This window comes from Bolinopsis microptera, chromosome 10 (assembly GCF_026151205.1).
Source record: "Bolinopsis microptera isolate Bmic1 chromosome 10, MBARI_Bmic_1.0, whole genome shotgun sequence".
Classification (NCBI taxonomy): domain Eukaryota; kingdom Metazoa; phylum Ctenophora; class Tentaculata; order Lobata; family Bolinopsidae; genus Bolinopsis; species Bolinopsis microptera.
This window is the reverse complement of record NC_087081.1, coordinates 2,087,527-2,101,346: the sequence shown is the minus strand read 5'-3', so window position 1 is coordinate 2,101,346 and position 13,820 is coordinate 2,087,527. Positions and strand designations below refer to the sequence as shown.

Sequence of the window (13,820 nt, the reverse complement as noted above, 5' to 3'; positions counted from 1 at the left end):
ACTAGCGCTGGATGGCGACAACTAGCGCTGGATGGCGACAACTAGCGCTGGATGGCGACAACTAGCGCTGGATGGCGACAACTAGCGCTGGATGGCGACAACTAGCGCTGGATGGCGACAACTAGCGCTGGATGGCGACAACTAGCGCTGGATGGCGACAACTAGCGCTGGATGGCGACAACTAGCGCTGGATGGCGACAACTAGCGCTGGATGGCGACAACTAGCGCTGGATGGCGACAACTAGCGCTGGATGGCGACAACTAGCGCTGGATGGCGACAACTAGCGCTGGATGGCGACAACTAGCGCTGGATGGCGACAACTAGCGCTGGATGGCGACAACTAGCGCTGGATGGCGACAACTAGCGCTGGATGGCGACAACTAGCGCTGGATGGCGACAACTAGCGCTGGATGGCGACAACTAGCGCTGGATGGCGACAACTAGCGCTGGATGGCGACAACTAGCGCTGGATGGCGACAACTAGCGCTGGATGGCGACAACTAGCGCTGGATGGCGACAACTAGCGCTGGATGGCGACAACTAGTGCTGGATGGCGACAACTAGCGCTGGATGGCGACAACTAGCGCTGGATGGCGACAACTAGCGCTGGATAGCGACAACTAGCGCTGGATGGCGACAACTAGCGCTGGATGGCGACAACTAGCGCTGGATGGCGACAACTAGCGCTGGATGGCGACAACTAGCGCTGGATAGCGACAACTAGCGCTGGATAGCGACAACTAGCGCTGGATGGCGACAACTAGCGCTGGATGGCGACAACTAGCGCTGGATGGCGACAACTAGCGCTGCATGCTGGATGGCGACAACTAGCGCTGGATAGCGACAACTAGCGCTGGATGGCGCTAGTTGTCGCGTTTTGACTATCGCAAAAGAACCCACTTAACTGCTCACTTAAAACGAATACTTTAATAGCACGAACCTTCTTAGGGAGTAGCGTAGGTCACAGCTAAATAAACATTGAGCGTGGTGTGAGCCCCCCGGCCCTCCCCATTGAGCGTGGTGCGAGACGTAAAAATAACATTCCGCCAATCAAGGCATGTCCAAAACAAAATTTAAAAGTCGTTTAAAAGGTTAAGAGTAATGTTTAACAAGCAAAAGAAAACACTCATCAACCACAGCACAAATGGTCGTGAGATTTTGGGCCAATCAACAAATGTAAAGAAGTGGGACTTCAGTTGTGCTACTTTTTGTTAAAAAGCAATTACAAATGTTGATGAAATGTGGGTCTATCAACACAGATTTGTTTAGTTTCATTCATCTGAGTAGTATTTAAAAAAACGGAGGATTAAAAATAAAAATGCGGTTCATGAACGGATGCGAATGGCAGGCCTAGGCCCTATAGTAGATATTATCTTGCTGAGTTAGTTTCAAGAGCGTGGGTTGAGAAATTATCAGATACATAAGCATTATATCATAACGACAAATCAGACAATACCAACACGTCAAAACTAAGTAAACTCCTCGAAAACTGCTGAAACTAAAGCAACACGATTTCGTAAGATTGTTCTCTACTGGAACAGGATAAGCTGTGGGGAATGCGGAATATTTGCCACCTGATGTCTCTAGGAGTAGGAATGTAGTTCACTCGTAATACTTGACACCTCGCACAACTGTTAACAGTTAGGTGCAGTCTAAAAACATGCAACTACTGCATGCTGCGTGTGTGTATAGAGAGTGTACATTATGCGAGATAATGTAATGTACTGTAGACTAAAAACTAGCGGAGAAACCCGTATAAATGTATGCAGCGTAAGGTGGCAAATAATAAATTGCGTACAAGTACGCGTGTAATTTCAAAACTTGTGCTAATCAATTAGATTCAAGCGCAAATTTAATGTGTAAGAAGTGAACGTTTTTACCAAGTGGAGTGAAATTTGAGTAGAGTATCAGCAAGGTATCTCCTGTCAAATGGGGATCTGGAAAAATCACGCACTTTTAAATTTTAATTAAATTTACACTCCCTGATATTGCGTGCTTGTCTCGTCAGTGGTGAGTAATCAAATCACGGGATATCTCTTCAGAAACAAAGAACAAAGAACCAAAAATCATTATTATTTGGTGAAAGTAAACTGGTTGAAACCATAGAAAAGGGGATCACAACTGAAAAGAAGGAAGTTGAAATGTGCTCTCCCTTAAAGGTCTGAGCTGTGTCCCAGTGTGTGAGAAGGATCTAGGCCGGCCATGTTAATCTAATTACCGGATATAAGTGTTGTATTATATACTCGATAATACAACACTTTCAAGGATATTACCACCACAGTGGTGAAATTGTAGCCTAATCACGTGACATCTGACTACTCGAGATCAGAGGAAACTGGAAAGTGGATATGATGTCATCCAGTGAGGAGAGAACAAGGGTGATCAGTGATCACTCTCAGAGAGGGGCAGGTCGAGAGTAAATCCAGTTAGTACACACATTATCTCACCCAACACAACATATACACAGTGACACGCGGTCAAATAGGAAGTGTAGTGTTGGAGGGTGAGGGCCGGCTAGACTAGGAGGAGACAGCTTCCACCACATTTCACCCCTCCCTTCTTGCACTCTCTCTCCCTCTCCGATCCACCCTTAGCACCCTACCTCCCCGCTTCACTACACAAATTTGTTGTTACCCATCCTAGTCACGCCGATCCGCCTCTCTCTCCGCTCCTCTCAAACAAATCGAACCTAAGCTTTAAAGTTTAAGCAATGACTATAAGTATTAGTGTTATTGACACCAGTTTTGATTAAACTTAATCAAAATTGGTCTAATAATCAGTCAGACTAGTTATGCGTCCCCATAAATTCATAATACGATAGGATAGTAGAAATTATTTCGAAAGCCGGAAGTTGTGGGCATTAATAATCTTAACGGTTGTATGAAGAGCTCGTTTTATGGAATGTGTCTACGGAATGTGTGAAGAGAGAGAGTCCAGCTCACTTAATATAACCCACCGCACCCGAATCAGCGCTCTGATTAGCATTTTGGGGATCTTGGGACTTGGAGTTATTTGAGAGTGGTGAAATGAAATGAGGTAAAAGCTTGGCAATGGCATGGGAAAGAGCTCACGTGAAACAACATTGCTAATAATACACGTGTAGTGAAGTAGTGATGAGATTGAGACAACTAGTCCAACTAAGTCTAGTGTACTGCACTCAATATTCTTTACGCCTCATCAACGTGGAGAAAACGTCCTGTTAAAATGGATAAAACAGTCGAAATCGAAAACAGCGGCGCGAAGCGCCGAAGCAAATCAGGAAATGAAATATAAAATAAATACCATCACGCGACACTGGACAGGCGGCGCGCGCGAGTTCTGAGTTATAATACAACACGTGGGCGGCTCAATTTGCAGGTGACAAGTTAATGGTTAATCTAATAATAATATAATAAGAGAATAGGCATGGTGTCGAAAATGTGGCTTGTGGCGAGAATTAAGTGACCTGTGAGTGTGACATTTGACATTGTTAATATTAACAAGGATTAAGGATCAATTTTAAGGACTCGTATATTTTTAGAACCTGACCTACCTTACTCGGGAATATTATAGCGGCTTAATTTATGACTCAGACTGGGAAATTGCTCTAACCAGAGCCCTCTCGCTTGCAGTAGCGCGGTACCGCCGCAGTACGCGTAGACACATGGCTATGTGAAACTGGGAAAATTAATGACCGGGAAAAATATGGCGGACTTTCCCAAAACCCGCCAAATTATCCCGGTCATGAATTTACCGGTGGCCGACCTTTTAAGTTTTTTTTCAGCGGTCAACAAATTTTCAACCGAAATTTCTGTTTTTGTTACTTGTTAAAGAAGTTATTTCAATTTACAGTTATTGATATTACTCAGAAATAGAAAAAAAGATACGTCTATTTAAAGGAAAATAAATCTAAGCAATAATAAGTCAAATCTTCATTAAAGCGTATTCTCATTCTCATTATCGCTAATGACAATGTCCCCTCCATTATCATTATTGATATCCCCCTGCTGCTGACCGTCAAATTCGAAGTCGTATTGTTGTCTTAACAAGAGTTTCATTTTGTCCACTATAAAATGAGGTTACTGCTCTGAAGGTCAGCCGGAGCTTGATTTCCTGCCCACCGCTTGGTATTGGGGAACGTCTTGGGTTTGCATCTTCAACTGCTCCAGTATGAGTAATCAATCCACCGTGGACCATGAAATAGTGGCACAGTTATTACTTATACTCACTTCTAGCGGGATGTGGCCACAAGTTACTTTAACGGGGAAAACTCCCTCTTCCTTTCGTGATAGTCTACACACTGCACTTATGAGAAGCAATCAATCTTTAGCGACTCAGCTTGTGTCTCTCGCTCCACTGTTTTCTTCTATAACATATAAATCGTTTTCTTCTCTACGATTCACTGATTCATGGGCAAGAGAAATGAGAATCACGGTCCATCCTGAAATCTGATTTCTATAACCAAATTGTGATTTTTATAACGAAATTATGGTAGCAACAGCCAATAAAGTTACAGTCCTCCAAGTCCATCCACTGCTTCAAAAGTCTTCTCTAACACATATGAGACTTCAGGTAAAACTAAAATATGATGATCACCACCCCCTTGGAACCCCATAATCTGACTCGGCGGGTTTTATTATGACTGGTAAAATTTTTGACCGGTAAAAATTTGGCGGAATTTTCCAAAACCCAACACTTTATCCCAGTCATAATATTCGGATTCCCGAGTAAGGTACTGACAGTGACTTACCTGGGAACCCCAGGCTATAATATTAATATCCATAAACATATAGAAAAATTAGGCGGAATGACAGGCTGAGCGCCGCCAGTAAACAATATTAAACAGTAAAACTAAACCATAAACAGTGACCTGTTAAAATAGTAAATTGTTTTTAGTCGTTATCTTATTTTAAAAATTTTTGTCGCGATGCAATTACATTAAAAGTGAAAAGTGATAAATTTCAAGCCTATTTTAATCTAACTCCAAGTCCAATAAACTGAAAGTGCCCATGCACGCAGTGCGAGGGACGTCGGGACGAGCACGATTCACCGTTCAGGATAATCGTTGCGATGACATATGACTATTATAATTATACATTATTATTATAGTAAGTCTATCGTGACCGTGTACCATAAAATGGAGCAAAAGATCGTCTTCATGGCGTAACTTCGCCTTTGTTGCATTATGAAAATAAATAAAAATACCCCATATGATTATGAGTAAGATATTTAGTAAAATAAGATTTAATCATTATCTATATCGCTAGATATATTGAAATGGTCATTTTATAATCCGACGTACCCACTTTACTTTGGGCGACAAAATAAAAATGTTTCGTATTTTGTTGTTACAATGTTACCTGGGGACCCCAGGCTATAATCAATAATGACAATGTTCATAAATAGAGATTCATAGATTAAGATAGAGATTCGGCGGAATGACAGGCTGAGCGCCGCCCAGTATAAATTTTGTTGATACGTATAGTCATAGAATTTGAGGTACATAGAAAATAATTTAGAAAATCGTACTGAAAGATATTCAGCCTTATCAATATTACATATGATATGTACAAAAAATAGCCGTATCTATATCGTTCTCGTTTCGATATTTCAAAATCTAACTTCCGAAAAGCACGATTATTAAGTCAACACTCCTAAATTTGAAATGAAAAGATTGCCGCTGCAGTTCAGTTTTATAAATCTCATCAATAAATTAAGTGTTGGGATTTGAGAGTTGGACAAAAGTCCGAGTAAGCATAGACATTGAACTTGAAGTTGTAAACTATGTGGGTTCAAACTGCAGTTAGCTGTTAGAAGCTGTAGTTAGCAGCAGTTAGCAGCAGTTTCTTCGCACTTTAGTCCCCCTGTGTGTGGGTGATGTGGTTCCTGGCAAGCATGGTAATACTAATGTGACACATCTTCTGATCTTCTACCAGTGAAAAATTCTTTTCTTCAGATCTGAAATGTTTAAGTGAATTTTATGGAATCCAACATTTAATGAACAGGTGTTTAGATTTAATGAACTAACGCATACGATATCGAATTTCGAATTAAAAAGCAGAATAAACCAAATTTTTCAACCTGGTCGATTAAGAATCTTCAAAATAGAAACAGACAGTATTTTAAATTGTATACCTATTAGATTAGTCTTTATTTCCGTTTGCTGCACTTCTTGCATCTCGTCTCATTTATTTTTGAATAATGAGATTTGTCTCTCATTGAGAAGGACAAATAGTATGAGACTTTAGTTGGTTATCGAATATTTCTTTCTTAATAACTCTTTCTTAATCCGCTTTAAAGATTAATGATGATTCATAAAGCGGCAAAATTTTCCCAAATTTTGCTCCTTTGGAATCAATCAAAATCTTATACTAATTTATTCAAATTTTAAACAAATCTGTTAAAGACAATAATAATAAACACAATTCGACACTTGCCGCAAAATCTTCCCAAATTTTGCGGCCTTGGAATCTACTAACATCTTAAACTCATTTATAGAAATCTAAAACTAATCTGCTAAAGATAATGATAAGGAGCAACTAATGAATACAATAATACCCAAACTCACGATATTCCCTGCATTTGTCAGCTTCAGGATCATCACACTTTAACTGTAACTTTATAAAACCTCTTGGACAGGACTCCTCGTCTGGGTCTGAAAATAAAACGTGTGAGGAGCAGTTAACAAAATATTGAACCCGATAAAAAGTTAATAGAGTTATAAAAAGTAAAATTAAAGGTTAAGTTCTATTATTTAATAACAAACATTTCATGGAAGAAATGTGAAAGGAGCCCAATCTTACCTACGGCAGTACCCATGATTATTATCTCCGATATTGAGATGGTTCCGGATCCCTTTTGCAGGATCAGCTGATCACCAATGAAGTTTGTATCAAAAGTGTAGGTTTGATCGGTTAGTGTAGGACCATTGTTTAGTTCAAGTTTCCCTACGTTCGCAACTCTGCCCTTGTTTTTGTATGCATCAATTACAGTATTATTGTAGAACTTAGTTTTACATTTTTTATAATTTGAATCACTCTCGAGACACCAATCAGATTGAGTCCCTCCGCAAGCATCTAATGAGAATATCTGGTAGATGACAATCCTGGTCACGTGATGCAGACCACCTAAGTCAAGATCAATCCAAGACAACTCCTTGGCAGTTTCCGGATTTACTTTTACAAATGTTGCTAGATTGGAATCAAATAGATGCGGTGTTTCACTTTCATCTCTGATACCGTTCAGTCGCGTTTCCACTGGCGTTATTTTGCATGGAACGTTTCCCACAATCAAACCTGAAAAGATTATTTCAAACCATTTTTAGTCGTGACATTATCAACTCCATTAAAAATGTTACCGCATACTACCATACAACTATCTCAATCTGCTCTACAGAAAATACTTGAGAGCGTCTAATCATTATCCGTACTTACAGTTATTCACTTGAGGTGTTTCATTTATGGATACAGCTGCTGTGAAATGGACTAGTAGTAGTATTATCTTTATCATTTAGAGCTGTCTTCAACCCATATCTATGTTACTGTGTTAGATACCGACTCCTCTTTGTTGCACTATCTAACTATCAGAATGATACAGTTTTCAATAATAGGAAACGTTGTTTTTTATAAAGTTATAAATTACAATCTCGTATGATATTTAGGCAGCTTTTCCTCCCTTGATAGCAACAACACTGACTTATTCAACTGTAAACTGTTAAGAGATATTCGGAAAGAATTGATTATCAAAGAACTCAAGAAGAAGCTTCTAGAAGGAAAGGTGAAAAAGTACAAAGTTATTTTGGAGGAATACTTTTATCAATGAAGCTGTGAACCATTTTTTCCTGATACTTGTCAGCGATCGACCAATCAGCTTCCATAGCATTGAAGCATTGACCGAGTAAAGCTTAAAATCACTGTGACGTGTCAAAGAAAACTTAAGCATAGATAAAAATTAACGCTTTTAGCTGTAATAGTTCGGCGGAATGAGATAGTATATCGAGATAACGGAAATGGCACAAAGAAAACATCAGCAATATTTACTTCTATCAATGTGGTGAGTAGATGATGATCTCAGTGGGCATCTACTATCTGGTAACTTGATAACGCTCGAGTTACTCTGATCTAGCTGACAATATCCAAGTTCAGGGAGTCTACCGTAAACCACCAGTAACAATTGCTACTCTGACCAAGATCATCATCAAGTCAGATGAATAATCAGATAGTGCTCCGTGTGTGAATGCAGGCGTCTTTTGATGGACAATTTTTATAAAATATATATAGGCAACTTCTCTGTGCTGGAAAATTTGCTGAATTATGACTAATGTAGAACCAAACAAATTTAAAAACTCTCGAAACTGAGGATTTCTGATGTTTCAACCCATTAGGGACGACCAGTTTCAAACTTTGTCGATAATTTTGATGTAATTTAACACACTAGGTCACTGCACAGCTAAAATGAGATATCCAAAAAAAGCTAATCGAATCTGTATCTCGTTTAATTTAAAAGATACAGCTATGGTCGCATACGACCCACTCGTCCATTGGTACGTAGGAGAAGGTATGGAAGAGGGAGAGTTCTCTGAGGCTAGGGAGGATCCATGGCTGCTCTGGAGAAGGACTACGAAGAGGTCGGAGACGACTCTGTTGACGGTGAAGGCGAAGAAGAAGGTGAAGAGTACTAGAAACCCTAAAGAACTTCTGGGCAGTATCCAGATAGCCCGACCCCTGTTCGCGAACAGTTGTTTGTGGACAATTGTTCGCGAACAGGTGTTCGTGAACAGTATTGTACACTATAATATGCAATATGACCGCTTCAATCTAATATTGATTGGTTACCAGATCATATGACCGCATATCAATCATGAAATGTTATGAAATTGAATGGTATGTATGGTATCTTGGATGCAATTAGTTACGATTAGCATAATTTGCCATTAATTGTAGCGTAGTGAATTGCTAGATCAAACTATCGATTACCATTCAAATGTTGTCTCTCGGATATAATTAGTTGCGAATACGGAATAGCATTGACTACTGTACGTACTCCTATTGAGTTCCTATAATTGCAGTTATTCAAATTAATTTATTGTCTTAAAAATTGTTTAATTCGACTTTAGCATTCACTGGCACGAATATCGTGGTTTGAAAATTGCATACGTACCTGCCAATTTTACAACAATAGAAAATAAGGTAAAAAAGGATACTTTAAAGTGGTTGTACGGTACGTACTAGTAAAAAAACCTCGTACGGTACGTACTTTAAGCCCGGTACGTTCTTCTCAACTTAGAGTTTTTCCGTGTTATTTTTAATATTTTATTTGATGAGTGAGTGGGTTTTTATATTCGCTAAATTAAAAAGTTGGTTGAAACTTCGGTTGATAAGATTTTATCGACAAAGCAGTGTTGAGTGTTTTGTATTTATTGGAGTCCAACTTAAAATCTTCTAAAATTCACACGAGGTCAAACATTACAAATTCTTAAATTCTTAATGTGAAATGTTTAAAAGATTAACACACAAAAAATAAACAAGCAATGCTGTAAAGGATTTAATCAAAAATGAAACCATAGTTCCAAAAATTTGCAACTGATAACATCTGTTTCAAAATTTAAAAAAAACATACTCTACAACAGAAGAACAGCTATGAGCGCCAGTATAACGTGAGACAGTAAGAAAGTAGTAGTATCGAACTCTGACACTTTTAGATGAAGTACCAGCTCCTGGTTTACTCTTATTAGCCTGCTTATCTCCATCTGACATAAGAAGGGGTCAGAGTAGTCGATTTCGGAGCGTGATGATGTATCTGAGTTACCGCCAAACTGGTAATGGTTACCTCGGTTACCGTGGTTATCGTCAAACTGCATTGGGGGTGGTTGTATTGTTGGATACACTGGCAGTGGAGAATTTCCTGATCTCGTTTTGTTTTCTTTTAGGATACGCACTTGGGTACGCAACGAGCTAAATTTGGCCTGAAATGAGTTTTATTAGACACGAAGAATTGAATGCTTAGTCTTGGGAATGAAAGGTTGTGAAATAAAATGTAGGAGAATGAAATATGTGATGTAAAAATATACCGACATCTTTCTCGCTGAGGATTTGGCGCCATCTAGTACTAGAGTTGATAGATTCTCGCTTATTAGCCTCTTCCATCGTCTTTACCTGAGTTTCAAGTAAAAGTGCCTGTATGTATCATAAGAAATGTAGTAGTCTCAAAAGAGAACAGAGAAAGACTAAATAAGAAAACATAATGTCGACAGATAAACAAATATATGGATGATTTTTTTTGTGTGAAATCAGCAGAACTTTTAAAGTAGAAAACAGTAGTCAATTAGTCATACTAGCACTCTTCAAAAACATATTATCATGAATCTCGGAAGGCCGAGCATGAATTGTTAACATTGTACGGCTATCGCGTAAACATCGATCATTTTCATTTAATTTTCGATTAAATGAAAGAGTTATCGATAGCCGTGATGTTCTCACTAAACACTACGAAAACATTTTTTAAATTAACACGACATGAAATTACATTTTTTAGTGATCGATTCAAATTAAGCGCACTAAAACGATGATCATCATACATTTTTAACAGCTTAATATTAAAATTGCACTATACCTTAAGTTCAAGGGTCTTAATCTTGGCTTCGTACCTAGCAGTCAGTTTAGCTTGATTGTTATCGGATGTTTGTCCCGTGTCCCCTGAAATGAAATCAATAAAGCAATAATAATCAAAAAAATATGTATATATGTTTAATCAAAAGAAGCTTAGTGTAGAAAGCGCAAACACGACGAAAACCCAAAACTTGAGGAGAACCTGACAAAATGTGATGACAACCTGATGATGAATAAAAAAAATGGGTAAGGCATACCTAAGAATAATATTTTGATCGCGGGCAACCTCGTGAAATGGGAGCCTGAGCCTACAACAATATCCTTGACGAAAGCAGAGCAGAATATTCCAAATTGTCATCACCCACCCGATTTCGCGTGAATTGCAGGGACGCCAATTTTGGACTTTTAGAAGTGTAATTAATCAATTACGATACACTGTTCTGTGGATTGCTCCATTCCCTGGTTAACACCAGTCACATTTGATCCGAGTACTTTCACTTTCACTTTCACTAGACTTTCACTCTATGCAATGACTCAAAAGTGTTCTTCCCTTCCTGAACTCTGATTCTATTTAATGAGTTCTACAGATATACCGTTCTTATAAATTACCGTCAGTACATGGAGTTGTCTGAGGAATGTGATCCCTGGTCTTCTACAACATTCCCTTCTACAACACTGCCAATCTTAGAGCCGAATAACTGTTTGACTTCGTCACGAACACTTTAAAGTACCCAGCTAATTGTTTAAACAGTAGTCTTGTTCAGCAGTTATATATAGGGCCTTGTTGAATGTGTTTAGAGGTTCTAGACAATTCACAATTGGTGTCCTTGCAGTTATAGGGTATCGTTACTTTGTTAATTGTTGGGATCTACAAAAGTACAAAGAGTTTATTTTGCTAATTGTTGGGATCTACAAAAAGTTTACTTGGCTAATTGTTGGGATCTACAAAGAGTTTACTTTGCTAATTGTTGGGATCTACAAAGAGTTTACTTTGCTAATTGTTGGGATCTGCAAAGAGTTTACTTTGCTAATTGTTGGGATCTACAAAGAGTTTACTTTGCTAATTGTTGGGATCTACAAAGAGTTTACTTTGCTAATTGTTGGGATCTAAAAAGAGTTTGTTTTGCCAATTGTTGGGATCTACAAAAAGTTTGCTTTGCTAATTGTTGGGATCTACAAAAAGTTTACTTTGCTAATTGTTGGGATCTACAAAGAGTTTACTTTGCTAATTGTTGGGATCTACAAATAGTTTACTTTGCTAATTGTCGGGATCTACAAAGATTTTAATTTGCTAATTGTTGGGATCTACAAAAAGTTTGCTTTGCTAATTGTTGGGATCTACAAAAAGTTTACTTTGCTAATTGTTGGGATCTACAAAGAGTTTACTTTGCTAATTGTTGGGATCTACAAATAGTTTACTTTGCTAATTGTTGGGCAGAGTTTGGCACGCACGTTCACACCTGAGCTATATAATATCCACTGCTAAAACACATTTTATAAGGCATGGTAGATTGTGAGTCGGCTTACCCAACCAAAACTGAAAGTCAATGCATAAAAATGTTGCAATTATATTTCCCCTCGAATACCGCTCAAATGTTTTTTACTAACAAATAAATAATGGCCACCAGTTCGTTCAGTTTAATCCATGAGTGAAAAATATTATGATGACTGTTTCCCGAAAAATTAAAAAATATCAGTCGAAATATTTGTTCAACTCACAAACTTTCGTTATGTTCTGAGTCTGTTGTACTAATCCAACAAGATGTCCAAGCGAGGATCCAGAAGACTTGGGCACACTCATAGCAGCAAGGTTTGTGTCACGTGGTGTTGATCCTGTGTTCTGATTGGTTGATTGGGCAGTATCTTGTTTCCTCGGCGCTGTCAGGAGTCCAACCACAGTTCCAAACTGTGTTTCCCTTCCTTTTTTAGAAAACCCAGGCAAAGAAGCACGAGAGGAGAGTGAAGGTTGGTTAGCAGTACCAGTACCAGCGCTAGTATCAAAAGGAGGATGAACAAAGAGAGTATCAGGCTCTGTGATATCCGGCTCTGATGTAGGGATAAAAGACCCCACTGCAACTGACTCTTTATAGGCGGAATCATACAATAAGCTCATATTGTTGAACATAGAACTCGATTCAAGAGCCATCTGGTCGGAGGTCATCCTGCTTAACTGAGAGCTCATCGCTTGTGATGATCCGCGGTATTCAAAGCGGCTAGGTTATAAGCCACGAATATAACAACAGGGTCCCCTGGTTACCGCTAGTTACCCTGGTGATACAAATAGGAAAAAGGAGAGAAATTCAACTTTGTCTCTCGTGAAGCTGCCCACAGTTAACAGTCCGCTAAATATGCCCAAAGAACGGTCTACTATAATATAACAGTATAACGTATCTATATAAAGATATAAGCATGAAATATGGTCAGGTGAGTGGTTATCAAGTGTTTAAGTCTTATTATAACTAGTTAAGTTGTATACCATCACCGTTCTGATTAAGTGACGCTAACGACTTCAGGACTCCAGAAGTCGTTAGCGTCACTTACATTATTTACTGGTGCCTGCCTTTAAGGCAATATAGTCTAGTTGTGATTATAATATGTCATTAGGCTCATATAATAACGTGTCTAATTAATTTGAGTTAAAAAGAGTATTTTGCGCAAATTTCTTAAAAACCTTCACTTAACTATTTTTTATTCCTGTCATCTTTGACATTGAATTATAATGTTTTGAAAAATAAACCTGCTGAACGACTTCCGATGTGTCTTAATTCCTGGAAAGACAATAAAGTGGGTATACTTATAGTATAGGGGTATACTAGTGTGGGAGGTATTAGGGCGACGGTCGTGATTATAATCTGTAATTAAGCTCTTAAATGTGTCTAAGTAAATTGACTCAAAACGCAGCCACATTTAAATTATTTTAGGAATATTGCTTTTGACAGAGCAAATTGCAGTGCAGATTGCAAGTTTTATAATTCTGTTCTTCAGAAGTTTAGAGAAAGATAATATAGCAGCGTTGTGTTTACACTCCAGCTTTTATTTAGAACTTTAGTATATAAGCAGCCAAGCATGCTTCGTCCTTATAACAAGATCAAATGTCATTTGACGTCAAATATGTTGCGATTTTATTTACGCATAATATAAAATTTTAGATCCAGCAATCCCTCTAACCACTTTCTGGTCTATTTATTAATTTCACGACCTTAATGAGTAAAGGGCAGGACGCTGAATGCAGA

General features: G+C 38.5%; 2 protein-coding genes across 2 annotated transcripts; both read right to left on the bottom strand.

The window, feature by feature from the left end:
* Positions 1 to 5,567: 5,567 nt before the first annotated feature.
* Positions 5,568 to 7,555, bottom strand: LOC134822364 (uncharacterized). The gene is made up of 4 exons (XM_063833394.1): positions 7,414 to 7,555; positions 6,784 to 7,275; positions 6,549 to 6,635; positions 5,568 to 5,938 (listed from the first exon to the last, which is right to left on the bottom strand). Exons 1-4 carry the CDS (start codon positions 7,487 to 7,489, stop codon positions 5,910 to 5,912), a joined length of 684 nt encoding a protein of 227 aa, XP_063689464.1. The 5' UTR covers positions 7,490 to 7,555; the 3' UTR covers positions 5,568 to 5,909.
* A 2,044-nt stretch (positions 7,556 to 9,599) lies between these two features.
* Positions 9,600 to 12,802, bottom strand: LOC134822217 (uncharacterized). The gene is made up of 4 exons (XM_063833124.1): positions 12,307 to 12,802; positions 10,592 to 10,674; positions 10,054 to 10,134; positions 9,600 to 9,944 (listed from the first exon to the last, which is right to left on the bottom strand). Exons 1-4 carry the CDS (start codon positions 12,767 to 12,769, stop codon positions 9,600 to 9,602), a joined length of 972 nt encoding a protein of 323 aa, XP_063689194.1. The 5' UTR covers positions 12,770 to 12,802.
* Positions 12,803 to 13,820: the final 1,018 nt, after the last annotated feature.